This window comes from Dendrobates tinctorius, unplaced genomic scaffold (genome assembly GCF_039654945.1).
Source record: "Dendrobates tinctorius isolate UK_male_01 unplaced genomic scaffold, ASM3965494v1 ptg000178l, whole genome shotgun sequence".
Lineage (NCBI taxonomy): Eukaryota > Metazoa > Chordata > Amphibia > Anura > Dendrobatidae > Dendrobates > Dendrobates tinctorius.
In genome coordinates this window covers 1,874,899-1,893,108 of record NW_027361845.1, presented here as the reverse complement: position 1 = coordinate 1,893,108, position 18,210 = coordinate 1,874,899, and the positions used below count along the sequence as shown (strand labels likewise).

Here is an 18,210-nt window from a genome sequence, read left to right as displayed (position 1 = left end):
AGATGTTATTTGTATAAGATATAACATAATATAAGATATTAACCCTGGAGCAGAAACTCCAGGAACCTCCCATGAGCTGTAAGAAGAGAACTGAATTATTGGAAACTGAAAGTATCTCTACAGACGAAGCTGCTGACTCCTCCAGAGTGACCGCGACGTCTTGGGCGAAGAGCTGCAAATCTCTAGGACGGCCAAACCTCCGATGTCAGGATGGGGACAGCAGAGGTTGTGATCTGCTTCATAATCTTGGATCTGGTCAGGACAATGGCAGGTAAGACTGCAAATGGTCTCTGTGTAATCAAGAAAACAGGCTGAAGCAGATATTCCAGACTAATGACATCCATGAAGATGAGGAGGACACAAAAGTCTCACTCACTGACTCCACAGACGGCGGAGAAGTGACACAAAAGTACAAGACAAGGATATGGGAGGCCAGGAAAGGATGAAGAAATCACAATATGGGAAAAATAGTTTTCTTTGTGATTTTGAAAAACAACTTAAATTCTTTCTAGTGATTAGTGAATGTTTGTAAATGTGTTATCTAAGAATCTTGGGCGTGCATGGATAATATGTTCTAATCCCTGCGGCTTAATGTTACGTTTATCTAACAGCCACAAATCATTAAGTATAACTACTATAATACTGCCCCTATGTACAAGAATATAACTACTATAATACTGCTCCTATGTACAAGAATATAACTACTATAATACTGCCCCCTATGTACAAGAATATAACTACTATAATACTGCCCCCTATGTACAAGAATATAACTACTATAATATTGCCTCCTATGTACAAAAATATAACTACTATAATACTGCCCCCTATGTACAAGAATATAACTACTATAATACTGCCCCCTATGTACAAGAATATAACTACTATAATACTGCCCCCTATGTACAAGAATATAACTACTATAATACTGCCTCCTATGTACAAAAATATAACTACTATAATACTGCCCCCTATGTACAAGAATATAACTACTATAATATTGCCCCCTATGTACAAGAATATAACTACTATAATACTGCCCCCTATGTACAAGAATATAACTACTATAATACTGCCCCCTATGTACAAGAATATAACTACTATAATGCTGCCCCTATGTACAAGAATATAACTACTATAATACTGCTCCCTACAGTATGTACAAGAATATAACTACTATAATACTGCCCCTATGTACAAGATTATAACTAATATAATACTGCTCCCTATGTACAAGAATATAGCTACTATAATACTGCCCCTATGTACAAGAATATAACTAATATAATACTGCCCCCTATGTACAAGAATATAACTCCTATAATACTGCTCCTATGTACAAGAATATAACTACTATAATACTGCCTCCGATGTACAAGAATATAACTACTATAATGCTGCCCCCTATGTACAAGAATATAACTACTATAATACTGCCTCCTATGTACAAGCATATAACTACTATAATACTGCCCCTATGTACAAGAATATAACTCCTATAATACTGCTCCTATGTACAAGAATATAACTACTATAATACTGCCTCCGATGTACAAGAATATAACTACTATAATACTGCCCCCTATGTACAAGAATATAACTGCTATAATACTGCCCCTATGTACAAGAATAACTACTATAATACTGCCCCCTATGTACAAGAATATAACTACTATAATACTGCTCCTATGTACAAGAATAACTACTATAATACTGCCCCCTATGTACAAGAATATAACTACTATAATACTGCTCCTATGTACAAGAATATAACTACTATAATACTGCCCCTATGTGCAAGAATATAACTGCTATAATACTGCCCCTATATACAAGAATGTAACTACTATAATACTGGCCCCTATGTACAAGAATATAACTACTGTAATACTGCTCCTATGTACAAGAATATAACTACTATAATACTGCCCCTATGTACAAGAATATAACTACTATAATACTGCCTCCTAGCTGTGAGGTTGTGTTGTGTGGATCTCCTCATGTCTGGAGCAAGCCCGGGGAGGGGCCACCCTGGGCGGGGAAGCTCCCCAGGCAAGGCCCAGGCTTCCCGGCCTACACTGGGACTAGCCTCCCAGGCTTCAACTAATGGGAATGTTAATCCCAAAGCCACTGTGAGTCCAGTGAATGCAGCGAGTCAAAGCTGCAGCAGTTCGGTGAAGGAGGAGAATGCTGTGACTAAAGTTTTGGGAGGAAAACCTTCTCCAGTTCCAGCAAAGAAGCAAGAAGGAAAAGTGTCTGTGAGTGATGGAAACCAGCTGAATGTGAAGTCTTGTAGCTCCCCAGTCAGTAAGCAGCTCCTGCCAGGTGCACAGGTGAGATCGGCCCCAGCTGTGCAGATCACCTCTCCTGCTTCCAGGCAGAGACGGACGTCTTTCGTAAGGCAGACAATGCAGGAGAACCTACAGCAACATGGCAGTATGGCGCGGTCAGGACGCACACGGTCACAGTCAGGTGGCAGCGATAAACCTGCTGCGGAGCCTGCATCCAGCCAAGGAGCCACAAAACCATCTATGGTGGACCCGCACAAGACTGTGTTTAAAACCCCTGTACCTGTGGTCAAGACTAAACCTGTGGGGCCGGTGTGTGCACCTGAGCTGCAGCTAGCGGATGAGATACCGGGACTTGTCCGAAAACTGGGTGAGTTACAGCAGCATAAAAAAGCGCTGCAATTGGAGGTAGACTTCATCTATAGTCTAAAGACCACTGCCAGTAATGACGCCTATGACCTGAGACTGAACACACTGGGTGTACAGCTGGCGAGTGTTGTGCAGGACACTGAGTCTGTGCTGGAGAGCATGGGGCCCCTGGCAGAGACCTACAGGAACCGGGAGCGGTTCGCCTCCTACAAGCAGGACTGTGCTGTAGAGGCCAGGACCCCTGATGTTCAGGACGGGACCCCCCAGCAGCGGACACGGCCAGTGTTACAGGCTGCCCACTTCTGCTTCCAGGAGGGAAAACAGCTGCAGCAGCAGGCAGCTCAGTGTGAACAGGAGCATACACTTCAGACTGCAGCAGAGGCACCACAGGTCCCAGAATGCCCCACACAGGAGCAGGACAGTATATGTGAGACTGTTTGTGCTGATGAGGCTGAGGCACAGACTGTGGCTGGTGATGCTGTGCCCATGGGGTCGGGGGTTGGAGGGGTTTCACACTCTGTAATGGACATCGCACTGTCTGATAATGATGCTGCTTATGATAATGTGCATGATATGTGTGACTATCCCCCTTTGCCATCCAGTCCACAAGGTGTGACAGCCCCCCCTGCTGCAGGCCCTCTCCCTGTCAGTCAGCCCAGTGTGACCCGGCAGGTGCCCCCCAGGAATGCCTGGAGCCGCGGCGCCCCATCCTTCACTTCCAGCGCCAGGTATACCGGCCAGACATTCAAGCGTATTAATGTGGTGCGGTTTAAATACATAGGTGCCAAGGAGGATCTGCCACAACGCAGTTATGTGGTGAGAGAGCTGCTCTGCGGCCAGATGGGGTTTGTGGCAAATGAGATACTGGCAGTGTCTAATCTTCAGGACAGGCAGGGCTACGAGGTCAGCTTCAAGCTCATGTCTGACCTGGACAGATTCTGGGCCAATTACCCCAAGTTCAGAGATGCTGAGGGCTGGAATAAGTTTGTGTTGGTTCCTATCTCCAGGCCGGACACTGTCACAGTGAATATCACCTTCTGGAATGAGGCCGTTCCTCCACAGGACATCGAGGTGTGGCTCCGGAGACACTGTGACCTCGTCTCTGGACTCACCAAGGTCAGAGATGAGGATGGTATCTGGACAATGGGGTGGCGGGTCTTGGTAAAATTGCGGCAATGTAATAACATCATTGACCACTTACCCAATTCCTTCTTCATTGGGAGGGAGAAGGGAAGGTGTTATTATCCCGGGCAACCCAGAAAGTGTTTCAAATGTGGTGGGAAAGGTCATCTGGCTAACGCCTGTACTGTGGTGAAGTGCAGTCTGTGCGGGGCAATCGGCCATGTCGCTGCAGACTGCCGGGACGTCAGGTGCAACCTCTGTGGTAGGATGGGCCACCCTCACAGGGACTGTCCAGACGCCTGGCACAACATCTGCAGAGTCTTCCCTGATGAGTTAGTGATGGCAGGGGCAGAGGCTCAGGGGGATGAGGATGTGGTGGCAGGGACACATGAGGAGGAGTATTTAATGTCAGAAGAGATGTTGACCAACTCAGATGCCCACCAGGAGTCCACTCAGGCAGCACCAGAGAAGCAGGGTGCAGAGGGGAATATGGAGGTCGTCCATCAGGTCCAGCAGCCTCAGATACCCCCCCCTTCAGCATCGCTGTCTGTATCTGATGACTGGAATATTAATAATAATAAAAGGAAGAAAAAGAACACATCCTCCCGTAAACCTGAGGCAGAATATGACACTGGTCAGATTGCTAGTAAGAAGGTTCAGAATTCTGCAGGAGTGATGGTCGTGTCCAACAAGTATGGAGTTTTATCTGACTCCAATGGTGACGATTATGAGGAAGAGTTGAGGAAAGTTGATGCTGAGTGTGACAGGGACATAGAGGACCATCCCCCGCCAAAGCAGAAGCCCTTATCTGTGGACCCTCAGGTAGAGTCTGACATGGACACCAGTGGTGGACAGAACATCTCTGACTCATGATGATGGCTGTTACTTTGCTCCTTCTATATTGTGTTGTGATGGCGGGGTTCTCATTGACAGTGACCTCGAGCAATGAGAATAGCATTAAGCTGAGGAGAACTAGACACGCAGTGTATGAACATCTCAAATATCTGGACACAGATGTCATCTTCCTGCAGGAGACACGACTGACATCTCTGGGGCTTATGAGAGAGGCTGAGAGGGAATGGCGGTCCGGTCCTTCTTTCTGGTCACTGGCTGTGGAGCCTTACGCCGGGGTCGCTGTCCTGTTTAACACCAATGATGTGACTGTGCATAGGATGACGGAGGTGGTCATGGGAAGATGTCTGGTCCTGGAAGTCACTATCCATGGGAGGCGACTCCAGCTTATTAACATCTATGGGCCACAGACAGTGACTGACAGGATCCAGATGTTTAATGACGTCAAGCCTTACCTCTTCACTTCTCTTCCAGTGGTGATGGCGGGGGACTTTAATGCCATAATGACATCAGGTGACAGCTCCTCAGGCAGGGCAGTGACCAGGGACGGTAAGGTCCTACATAACGTCATAATGCAGGCAGGACTGACTGACGTTTTCACACAGGGTGGGCGACAGCCAAAATTCACATATTCATGTTCCAACAGGAGCAGTAGGATAGATTTTGCTTTTGTCAGTCCTACTGAGGCTGTCGGCGCCCTGAGTGAGAAGGTCGTCCCTTACTCTGATCACCTCGCCTTGTGCTTCTCTTTGGGTTCCTCTAACCGTCCGGACATTGGTAGAGGGTTGTGGAAGCTCAATTCAAGTCTCCTGGATGATGCCTATGTTCAGAGCCGTGTTCACTCCCTTATCCAGCTTCATCTAGACAGGGTTGACTTCTATGACAACATGACCGACTGATGGGAGGACGTCAAGGAGGATATCAGATCCCTCTTAAAGAGACTGTCAGTTAATAAAGGGAGGAATAAGTACAGCCAGTACCTAAAGCTGCGCAAAGAATTGGAGTCACTGTATTCGGCGGGCGGGGATGACAAAGTGAAGATCGACTGGCTGAAATCTGAGATAAAGCAGTATCAGTATTGCAGGTATACCTCCCTGGTTCTTGAACGGGATTATGGGTCTTTAGGGGCCCCTGATCCCTTTGAGAATTGCAGGTAGAGGGTGGCCCAAAAAATGGTCACGGGTCTCACCGACTCCCAGGGTGTATTGCAGGATTCACGGGAGGGTATCCTGGAGGTGGTGAGATCTTACTATGCTGACTTGTTTCAGAGGAAGGCTTTGGATAAAGATAAGGTGGCTCAATTCTTGGAGGCAACTCCAGTGCCTGATACTAATGATCTGGACTTTTCTCCTTTGACAGCAGAATTAACGGTGGAGGAAGTTAAGGAGGCTATTGATAAGTTATATCTGAAGAAGGCACCAGGTCCAGATGGAATAACGGCAGAATTTTATAAGAAATTCAGAGACCTCCTGGCTCCAATTCTCGTGGATGTGTATAGAAATTGTCTAGAAAATCACCTGATGCCTCCATCCATGAGAGTGTCCTCGTTAATTCGGCTGTCTAAAGGTAAAGAGCCGAGCAACATCAAGAACTGGAGGCCGATTGCCCTCTTGAATGTGCACAGGAAGATTCTAGCAAAGATCCTATTTTCTAGATTAGTCTGTTTGTCCCCGGCACTGTTGGCAGGCTCTCAGTTTGGCACAGTAAAAGGGCGGAACATCTCTGGAGCAGTCATCTCTATACGAGAGATGTTTGAGAGATGTAAAGCTCTGCGGTGTGGGAGATATGTTGTTAGTCTGGACCAGGCTAAAGCCTTTGACAGGGTTGATCATGACTATCTGTGGGCCGCTTTGTCAAAGTACGATATTCCGGGACAAATTGTGGATTGGCTGAAGACATTGTACAGAGAGGCGGTGAGCTTTCCTCTGATTAAGGGTTGGCAGGGTGACACTTTTGGGGCTGGGGCAGGGGTGAGACAGGGCTGCCCAATAAGTCCGCTCCTGTATGTTTTTGCCCTAGACCCGTTTCTGAGGTCACTGCAGGAGTGCGATTTTCAGGGGGTGCCGGTCCCCCACTGCCCGCCTCTGAATGTTGTTACCTATGCGGATGATGTGACGCTGGTGATCTCCAATCCTCGTGAGGTGCAGATGTTATCTGCGTTCATCAGAAGCTACACAGGGGCCTCCGGGTCTCTGGTTAACCTTGAAAAGAGCCAAGCTCTGTGGACATTAGATACTGAGCTCAGCTTTGATCTGCCGCAGTTTTCCAAAGCCTCCACCCATATTAAGATCCTAGGGGTTAAATTTGGGAGGGATGATAATGCCACGCTAAATTGGGAGGAGAAATTGGAAACCGGAAATGCAAAGGTTCAGCGATGGAAGAACTGGAGGCTGACCTACAGAGAAAGGGTCACAATGTTGAAGACGTACCTGGTCCCCGTTTTCTTGTATGTCTCTGTCGCTTTCCCTTTGCCAGAATCTTTCTCAGCGAGGCTCTTCAGTCTGTTCTTCCAGCTCTTGTGGGGGAATAGGTTGAACCTAATAAAGAGGGGAATAACGTACCTATGGCGGAGAGAGGGTGGGCTGGATATGTTGAATCCAAGGGTTTTCTTTGACTCCTTGTTTCTAAAGGTGAATTTTGGGAACATGGACTCAAACAGTAGCTCCCTGTGGGTAAATAGTATCAGGTACTGGATATTGCCTTTTGCAGAATCTTGGGTGCGAGGCGGCAGTCTCAAGAGGAGGAGATGGACAGGTGACCACCTCCCCCAGTATCTGGACTATGGTCTGAAGTGTGTTAGGAGGTGGCGACTGGAGAAGTCTTACATTGAGAGCAAGCACTACGAGAAGAGACCTGTATGCTCGTGTATGTAGGACTTTCTTCTACTCTCCACTGGCCCTGAGAGATTGTGTCACCACCACCCTGCAGGAAAGCCTTAGGTTCCTAAATGGGAGACGACTTCCTCCTAAACTGTTTGATGTCACTTGGCTTTCACTGCATAGTCGGCTCTTTGTCAGAGGGAACCTGAAACATCTGTGTGTCTCTGATCGGAATTGTCCCCTTGGTTGTCAGCAGGAGGAAACTATGGAACACTTTATATCTGATTGCTGGGGAGGGAGGAAGATCTGGAAGGAAGTGTCAGATAATCTAAAAATCCCCAGACTGCGGACCCTAAAGTATCCTGACATAATCTATGGTGTCCCCTCCACTGTTAGTAACATCAACAGAGAGACGATGTACATTATAATCAGTGTCATCAAATATTATCACTGGCACATGAGAACCCGGGTGTCACTACACAATGAGCTGTTCGATCACACTGCTGCCGCCAATCAGGTTATGTCAGAACTCCGGTGGATAAAATCACAGGAAGTTGGAAGGAGTCCAGGAAACATAACGTTATGGAGAAACGTAAAATTCAGTTAGAAAAATATGATAATTTTTTTTTTTTTTTCTCTAACTTTCTTTTTCCATCCCCAGGTGTGGATACTTTAATTTATTTATGAATATGATCTGATTATGTAGTGCTGTGTATATATTACCTAAGTGGTTTGTGTTTTGTTATACTGGATGATTTTTGTTTTATTATAATTGTATTTATGTTTGGTTTTATAATAAAAATTGCCCCTATGTACAAGAATATAACTACTATAATACTGCCCCCTATGTATAAGAATATAACTACTATAATACTGTCCCTATGTACAAGAATATAACTACTATAATACTGCCCCCTATGTACACGAACATAGCTACTAAAATACTGCCCCCATATACAAGAATATAACTACTATAATACTGCCCCCTATGTACAAGAATATAACTACTATAATACTGCTCCTAAGTACAAGAATATAACTACTATAATACTGCTCCTATGTACAGGAATAAAGCTACTATAATACTACCCCCTATGTACAAGAATATAACTACTATAATACTGCTCCTAAGTACAAGAACATAACTACTATAATACTGCTCCTATGTACAAGAATATAAATACTATTATACTGCCCCTATATAAAAGAATATAGCTACTATAATATTGTCCCCTATGTACAAGAATATAACTACTATAATACTGCTCCTAAGTACAAGAATATAACTACTATAATACTGCTCCTATGTACAGGAATATAACTACTATAATACTGCCCCATACACAAGAATATAACTACTATAATACTGCTCCTATGTACAAGAATATAACTACTATAATACTGCCACTATGTACAAGAATATAACTACTATAATACTGCCCCTAAGTACAAGAATATGACTACTATAATACTGCTCCCTATGTACAAGAATATAACTACTATAATACTGCTCCCTATGTACAAGAATATAACTACTATAATACTGCCCCTATCTACAAGAATATAACTACTATAATACTGCTCCTATGTACAAGAATATAATTAATATAATACTGCCCCCTATGTACAAGAATATAACTACTATAATACTGCTCCTATGTACAAGAATATAACTACTATAATACTGCCCCTATGTACAAGAATATAACTACTATAATACTGCCTCCTAGCTGTGAGGTTGTGTGTCAGTGGTTCTCCTGATGTCTGGAGCAAGCCCAGGGAGTGGCCACCCTGGGCGGGGAAGCTCCCCTGGCAAGGCCCAGGCTTCCCGGCCTACACTGGGACTAGCCTCTCAGGCTTCTACTAATGGGAATGTTAATCCCAAAGCCACTGTGAGTCCAGTGAATGCAGCGAGTCAAAGCTGCAGCAGTTCTATGAAGAAAGAAACAGTTGTGAGTAAAGTTTTGGGAGGAAAACTTTCTCCAGTTCCAGCAAAGAAGCCAGAAGGAAAAGTGTTGGTGAGTGATGGAAACCAGCTGAATGTGAAGTCTTGTAGCTCCCCAGTCAGTAAGCAGCTCCTGCCAGGTGCACAGGTGAGATCGGCCCCAGCTGTGCAGATCACCTCTGCTGCTTCCAGGCAGAGACGGACGTCTTTGGAAAGACAGACAATGCAGGAGAACCTACAGCAGCATGGCAGTATGGCGCGGTCAGGACGCACACGGTCACAGTCAGGTGGCAGCGATAAACCTGCTGCGGAGCCTGCATCCAGCCAAGGGGCCACAAAACCATCTATGGTGGACCCGCACAAGACAGGATTCAAAACCCCTGTACCCGTGGTCAAGACTAAGCCTGTGGAGCCGGCGCGTGCACCCGAGCTGCAGCTAGCGGATGAGATACCAGGACTTGTCCGAAAACTGGGTGAGTTACAGCAGCAAAAAAAAGCACTGCAAATGGAGGTAGACTTCATCTATAGTCTAAAGACCGCTAATCCTGCCAGTAATGACGCCTATGACCTGAGACTGAACACACTGGGTGTACAGCTGGCGAGTGTTGTGCAGGACACTGAATCTGTGCTGGAGAGCATGGGGCCCCTGGCAGAGACCTACAGGAACCGCGAGCGGTTCGCCTCCTATAAGCAGGACTGTGCTGTAGAGACCAGGACCCCTGATGTTCAGGACGGGGCCCCCCAGCAGCGGACACGGCCAGTGTTACAGGCCGCCCGCTTCTGCTTCCAGGAGGGAAAACAACTGCAGCAGCAGGCAGCTCAGTGTGAACAGGAGCATACACTTCAGACTGCAGCAGAGGCACCACAGGTCCCAGAGTGCCCCACACAGGAGCAGGACAGTATATGTGAGACTGTTTGTGCTGATGAGACAGCCGAGTGTGAACAGGAGCACACACTGCAGACTCCAGCAGAGGCACCACAGGTCCCAGAATGCCCCACACAGGAGCAGGACAGTGTTTGTGAGACTGTTTGTGCTGATGAGGCCGAGGCTGAGGCTGAAGCACAGACTGTGGCTGGTGATGCTGTGCCCATGGGGTCGGGGGTTGGAGGGGTTTCATATTCTGTATTGGACGTCGCACTGTCTGATGATAGTGATGCTGCTCATGATAATGTGCATGATATGTGTGATTATCCCCCTTTGCCATCCAGTCCACAAGGTGTGACAGCCCCCCCTGCTGCAGGCCCTCTCCCTGTCAGTCAGCCCAGTGTGACCCGGCAGGTGCCCCCCAGGAATGCCTGGAGCCGCGGCGCCCCATCCTTCACTTCCAGCGCCAGGTACACCGGCCAGACATTCAAGCGCATTAATGTGGTGCGGTTTAAATACATAGGTGCCAAGGAGGATCTGCCACAACGCAGGTATGTGGTGAGAGAGCTGCTCTGCGGCCAGATGGGGTTTGTGGCAAATGAGATACTGGCAGTGTCTAGTCTTCAGGACAGGCAGGGCTACGAGGTCAGCTTCAAGCTCATGTCTGACCTGGACAGATTCTGGGCCAATTACCCCAAGTTCAGAGATGCTGAGGGCTGGAATAAGTTTGTGTTGGTTCCTATCTCCAGGCCAGACACTGTCACAGTGAATATCACCTTCTGGAATGAGGCCGTTCCTCCACAGGACATCGAGGTGTGGCTCCGGAGACACTGTGACCTCGTCTCTGGACTCACCAAGGTCAGAGATGAGGATGGTATCTGGACAATGGGGTGGCGGGTCTTGGTAAAATTGCGGCAATGTAATAACATCACTGCCCACTTACCCAACTCCTTCTTCATTGGGAGGGAGAAGGGAAGGTGTTATTATCCCGGGCAACCCAGAAAGTGCTTCAAATGTGGTGGGAAAGGTCATCTGGCTAACGCCTGTACTGTGGTGAAGTGCAGTCTGTGTGGGGCAATCGGCCATGTCGCTGCAGACTGCCGGGACGTCAGGTGCAACCTCTGTGGTAAGATGGGCCACCCTCACAGGGACTGTCCAGACGCCTGGCACAACATCTGCAGAGTCTTCCCTGATGAGTTAGTGATGGCAGGGGCAGAGGCTCAGGAGGATGAGGATGTGGTGGCAGGGACACATGAGGAGGAGTGTTTAATGTCAGGAGAGATGTTGACCAGCTCAGATGCCCACCAGGAGTCCACTCAGGCAGCACCAGAGAAGCAGGGTGCAGAGGGGAACATGGAGGTCGTCCATCAGGTCCAGCAGCCTCAGATAGCCCCCCCTTCAGCATCGCTGTCTGTATCTGATGACTGGAACATTAATAATAATAAAAGGAAGAAAAAGAACACATCCTCCCGTAAACCTGAGGCAGAATATGACACTGGTCAGAGTGCTAGTAAGAAGGTTCAGAATTCTGCAGGAGTGATGGTCGTGTCCAACAAGTATGGAGTTTTATCTGACTCCAATGGTGACGATTATGAGGAAGAGTTGAGGAAAGTTGATGCTGAGTGTGACAGGGACATAGAGGACCATCCCCCACCAAAGCGGAAGCCCTTATCTGTAGACCCTCAGGTAGAGTCTGACATGGACACCAGTGGTGGACAGAACATCTCTGACTCATGATGATGGCTATTACTCTGCTCTTTCTATATTGTGTTGTGATGGCGGGGTTCTCATTGACAGTGACCTCGAGCAATGTGAATAGCATTAAGCTGAGGAGAACTAGACACACGGTGTATGAACATCTCAAATATCTGGACACAGATGTCATCTTCCTGCAGGAGACACGACTGACATCTCTGGGGCTTATGAGAGAGGCTGAGAGGGAATGGCGGTCCGGTCCTTCTTTCTGGTCACTGGCTGTGGAGCCTTATGCCGGGGTCGCTGTCCTGTTTAATACCAATGATGTGACTGTGCATAGGATGACGGAGGTGGTCATGGGAAGATGTCTGGTCCTGGAAGTCACTGTCCATGGGAGGCGACTCCGGCTTATTAACATCTATGGGCCACAGACAGTGACGGACAGGATCCAGCTGTTTAATGACGTCAAGCCTTACCTCTTCACTTCTCTTCCAGTGGTGATGGCGGGGGACTTTAATGCCATAATGACATCAGGTGACAGCTCCTCGGGCAGGGCAGTGACCAGGGACGGTAAGGTCCTACATAACGTTATAATGCAGGCAGGACTGACCGACGTTTTCACACAGGGTGGGCGACAGCCAAAATTCACGTATTCATGTTCCAACAGGAGCAGTAGGATAGATTTTGCTTTTGTCAGTCCTACTGAGGCTGTCGGCGCCCTGAGTGAGAAGGTCGTCCCTTACTCTGATCACCTCGCCTTGTGCTTCTCTTTGGGTTCCTCTAACCGTCCGGACATTGGTAGAGGGTTGTGGAAGCTCAATTCCAGTCTCCTGGATGATGCCTATGTTCAGAGCCGTGTTCACTCCCTTATCCAGCTTCATCTAGACAGGGTTGACTTCTATGACAACATGACCGACTGGTGGGAGGACGTCAAGGAGGATATCAGATCCCTCTTAAAGAGACTGTCAGTTAATAAAGGGAGGAATAAGTACAGCCAGTACCTAAAGCTGCGCAAAGAATTGGAGTCACTGTATTCGGCGGGCGGGGATGACAAAGTGAAGATCGACCGGCTGAAATCTGAGATAAAGCAGTATCAGTATAGCAGGTATACCTCCCTGGTTCTTGAACGGGATTATGGGTCCTTAGGGGCCCCTGATCCCTTTGAGAATTGCAGGGAGAGGGTGGCCAAAAAAATGGTCACGGGTCTCATTGACTCCCAGGGTGTATTGCAGGATTCACGGGAGGGTATCCTGGAGGTGGTGAGATCTTACTATGCTGACTTGTTTCAGAGGAAAGTTTTGGATAAAGATAAGATGGCTCAATTCTTGGAGGCAACTCCAGCGCCTGATACTAATGATCTGGACTTTTCTCCTTTGACAGCAGAATTAACGGTGGAAGAAGTTAAGGAGGCTATTGATAAGTTACATCTGAAGAAGGCACCAGGTCCAGATGGTATAACAGCAGAATTTTATAAGAAATTCAGAGACCTCCTGGCTCCAATTCTCGTGGATGTGTATAGAAATTGTCTAGAAAATCACCTGATGCCTCCATCCATGAGAGTGTCCTCGTTAATTCTGCTGTCTAAAGGTAAAGAGCCGAGTGACATCAAGAACTGGAGGCCGATTGCCCTCTTGAATGTGGACAGGAAGATTCTAGCAAAGATCCTATTTTCTAGATTAGTCTGTTTGTCCCCGGCACTGTTGGCAGGCTCTCAGTTTGGCACAGTAAAAGGGCGGAACATCTCTGGAGCAGTCATCTCGATACGAGAGATGTTTGAGAGATGTAAAGCTCTGCGGTGTGGGAGATATGTTGTTAGTCTGGACCAGGCTAAAGCCTTTGACAGGGTTGATCATGACTATCTGTGGGCCACTTTGTCAAAGTACGGTATTCCGGGACAATTTGTGGATTGGGTGAAGACGTTGTACAGAGAGGCGGTGAGCTTTCCTCTGATTAATGGTTGGCAGGGTGACACTTTTGGAGTTGGGGCGGGGGTGAGACAGGGTTGCCCAATGAGTCCGCTCCTGTATGTTTTTGCCCTAGACCCCTTTCTGAGGTCACTGCAGGAGTGCGATTTTCAGGGGGTGCCGGTCCCCCACTGCCCGCCTCTGAATGTTGTTGCCTATGCGGACGATGTGACGCTGGTGATCTCCATTCCTCGTGAGGTGCAGATGTTATCTGCGTCCATCAGAAGCTACTCAGAGGCCTCCGGGTCTCTGGTCAACCTTGAAAAGAGTCAAGCTCTGTGGACATTAGATACTGAGCCCAGCTTTGATCTGCCGCAGTTTTCCAAAGCCTCCACCCATATTAAGATCCTAGGGGTTAAATTTGGGAGGGATGATAATGCCACGCTAAATTGGGAGGAGAAATTGGAAACCGGAAATGCAAAGGTTCAGCGATGGAAGAACTGGAGGCTGACCTACAGAGAAAGGGTCACAATGTTGAAGATTTACCTGGTCCCCGTTTTCTTGTATGTCTCTGTCATTTTCCCTTTGCCAGAATCTTTCTCAGCGAGGCTCTTCAGCCTGTTCTTCCAGCTCTTGTGGGGGAATAGGATGAACCTGATAAAGAGGGGAATAACATACCTACGGCGGAGAGAGGGTGGGCTGGATATGTTGAATCCAAGGGTTTTCTTTGACTCCTTGTTTCTAAAGGTGAATTTTGGGAACATGGACTCAAACAGTAGCTCCCTGTGGGTAAATAGTATCAGGTACTGGATATTGCCTTTTGCAGAATCTTGGGTGCGAGGCGGCAGTCTCAAGAGGAGGAGATGGACAGGTGACCACCTCCCCCAGTATCTGGACTATGGTCTGAAGTGTGTTAGGAGGTGGGGACTGGAGAGGTCTTACATTGAGAGCAGTACGAGAAGAGACCTGTATGCTCGTGTATGTAGGACTTTCTTCTACTCTCCACTGGCCCTGAGAGATTGTGTCACCACCACCCTGCAGGAAAGCCTTAGGTTCCTAAACGGGAAACGGCTTCCTCCTAAACTGTTTGATGTCACTTGGCTTTCACTGCATAGTCGGCTCTTTGTCAGAGGGAACCTGAAACATCTGTGTGTCTCTGATCGGAATTGTCCCCTTGGTTGTCAGCAGGAGGAAACTATGGAGCACTTTATATGTGATTGCTGGGGAGGGAGGAAGATCTGGGAGGAAGTGTCAGATAATCTAAAAATCCCCAGACTGCGGACTCTAAAGTATCCTGACATAATCTATGGTGTCCCCTCCACTGTTAGTAACATCAACAGAGAGACAATGTACATTATAATCAGTGTCATCAAATACTATCACTGGCACATGAGAACCCGGGTGTCACTGCACAATGAGCCGTTCGATCACACCGCTGCCGCCAATCAGGTTATGTCAGAACTCCGGTGGATAAAATCACTAGAAGTTGGAAGGAGTCCAAGAAACATAACGTTATGGAGAAACGTAAAATTCAGTTAGAAAATATGATAATGTTTTTGTTTTTTTTGTGTGTTTTTTTTTTTTGTTTTTTTTTCCCTCTAACTTTCTTTTTCCATCCCCAGGTGTGGACACTTTAATTTATTGATGAATATGATCTGATTATTAGTGCTGTGTATATATTACCTAAGTGGTTTGTGTTTTGTAATACTGGATGATTTTTGTTTTATTATAATTGTATTTATGTTTGGGTTTTATAATAAAAATTGCCCCTATGTACAAGAATATAACTACTATAATACTGCTCCTATGTACAAGAATATAATTAATATAACACTGCCCCCTATGTACAAGAATATAACTACTATAATACTGCTCCTAAGTACAAGAATATAACTACTATAATACTGCTCCTATGTACAGGAATATAACTACTATAATACTGCCCCTATACACAAGAATATAACTACTGTAATACTGCTCCTATGTACAAGAATATAACTACTATAATACTGCCCCTATGTACAAGAATATAACTATAATAATACTGCTCCTATGTACAAGAATATAACTACTATATTACTGGCCCCTATGTACAAGAATATAACTACTATAATACTGCTCCTATATACAAGAATAAAACTACTATAATACTGCTCCTATGTACAAGAATATAACTACTATAATACTGCTCCTATGTAAAAGAATATAACTACTATAATACTGTCCCTATGTACAAGAATATAACTACTATAATACTGCTCCTGTGTACAAGAATATAACTACTATAATACTGCCCCTAAGTACAAGAATATGACTACTATAATACTGCTCCCTATGTACAAGAATATAACTACTATAATACTGCTCCCTATGTACAAGAATATAACTACTATAATACTGCTCCTATGTACAAGAATATAACTACTATAATACTGCTCCTATGTACAAGAATATAATTAATATAATACTGCCCCCTATGTACAAGAATATAACTACTATAATACTGCTCCTATGTACAAGAATATAACTACTATAATACTGCCCCTATGTACAAGAATATAACTACTATAATACTGCCTCCTAGCTGTGAGGTTGTGTGTCAGTGGTTCTCCTGATGTCTGGAGCAAGCCCAGGGAGTGGCCACCCTGGGCGGGGAAGCTCCCCTGGCAAGGCCCAGGCTTCCCGGCCTACACTGGGACTAGCCTCTCAGGCTTCTACTAATGGGAATGTTAATCCCAAAGCCACTGTGAGTCCAGTGAATGCAGCGAGTCAAAGCTGCAGCAGTTCTATGAAGAAAGAAACAGTTGTGAGTAAAGTTTTGGGAGGAAAACTTTCTCCAGTTCCAGCAAAGAAGCCAGAAGGAAAAGTGTTGGTGAGTGATGGAAACCAGCTGAATGTGAAGTCTTGTAGCTCCCCAGTCAGTAAGCAGCTCCTGCCAGGTGCACAGGTGAGATCGGCCCCAGCTGTGCAGATCACCTCTGCTGCTTCCAGGCAGAGACGGACGTCTTTGGAAAGACAGACAATGCAGGAGAACCTACAGCAGCATGGCAGTATGGCGCGGTCAGGACGCACACGGTCACAGTCAGGTGGCAGCGATAAACCTGCTGCGGAGCCTGCATCCAGCCAAGGGGCCACAAAACCATCTATGGTGGACCCGCACAAGACAGGATTCAAAACCCCTGTACCCGTGGTCAAGACTAAGCCTGTGGAGCCGGCGCGTGCACCCGAGCTGCAGCTAGCGGATGAGATACCAGGACTTGTCCGAAAACTGGGTGAGTTACAGCAGCAAAAAAAAGCACTGCAAATGGAGGTAGACTTCATCTATAGTCTAAAGACCGCTAATCCTGCCAGTAATGACGCCTATGACCTGAGACTGAACACACTGGGTGTACAGCTGGCGAGTGTTGTGCAGGACACTGAATCTGTGCTGGAGAGCATGGGGCCCCTGGCAGAGACCTACAGGAACCGCGAGCGGTTCGCCTCCTATAAGCAGGACTGTGCTGTAGAGACCAGGACCCCTGATGTTCAGGACGGGGCCCCCCAGCAGCGGACACGGCCAGTGTTACAGGCCGCCCGCTTCTGCTTCCAGGAGGGAAAACAACTGCAGCAGCAGGCAGCTCAGTGTGAACAGGAGCATACACTTCAGACTGCAGCAGAGGCACCACAGGTCCCAGAGTGCCCCACACAGGAGCAGGACAGTATATGTGAGACTGTTTGTGCTGATGAGACAGCCGAGTGTGAACAGGAGCACACACTGCAGACTCCAGCAGAGGCACCACAGGTCCCAGAATGCCCCACACAGGAGCAGGACAGTGTTTGTGAGACTGTTTGTGCTGATGAGGCCGAGGCTGAGGCTGAAGCACAGACTGTGGCTGGTGATGCTGTGCCCATGGGGTCGGGGGTTGGAGGGGTTTCATATTCTGTATTGGACGTCGCACTGTCTGATGATAGTGATGCTGCTCATGATAATGTGCATGATATGTGTGATTATCCCCCTTTGCCATCCAGTCCACAAGGTGTGACAGCCCCCCCTGCTGCAGGCCCTCTCCCTGTCAGTCAGCCCAGTGTGACCCGGCAGGTGCCCCCCAGGAATGCCTGGAGCCGCGGCGCCCCATCCTTCACTTCCAGCGCCAGGTACACCGGCCAGACATTCAAGCGCATTAATGTGGTGCGGTTTAAATACATAGGTGCCAAGGAGGATCTGCCACAACGCAGGTATGTGGTGAGAGAGCTGCTCTGCGGCCAGATGGGGTTTGTGGCAAATGAGATACTGGCAGTGTCTAGTCTTCAGGACAGGCAGGGCTACGAGGTCAGCTTCAAGCTCATGTCTGACCTGGACAGATTCTGGGCC

General features: G+C 47.2%; 1 protein-coding gene across 1 annotated transcript in view; it reads left to right on the top strand.

The window, feature by feature from the left end:
- The first annotated feature begins 123 nt into the window (after positions 1 to 123).
- LOC141054322 (CD276 antigen-like) overlaps positions 124 to 18,210 on the top strand; it is a 64,486-nt gene continuing 46,399 nt past the window's right edge. Inside the window, exon 1 of the mRNA XM_073551627.1 lies at positions 124 to 271. Within this exon, the coding sequence (XP_073407728.1) occupies positions 211 to 271 (61 nt within the window). The 5' untranslated portion in view covers positions 124 to 210. The remainder of the gene's footprint in view (positions 272 to 18,210) is intronic.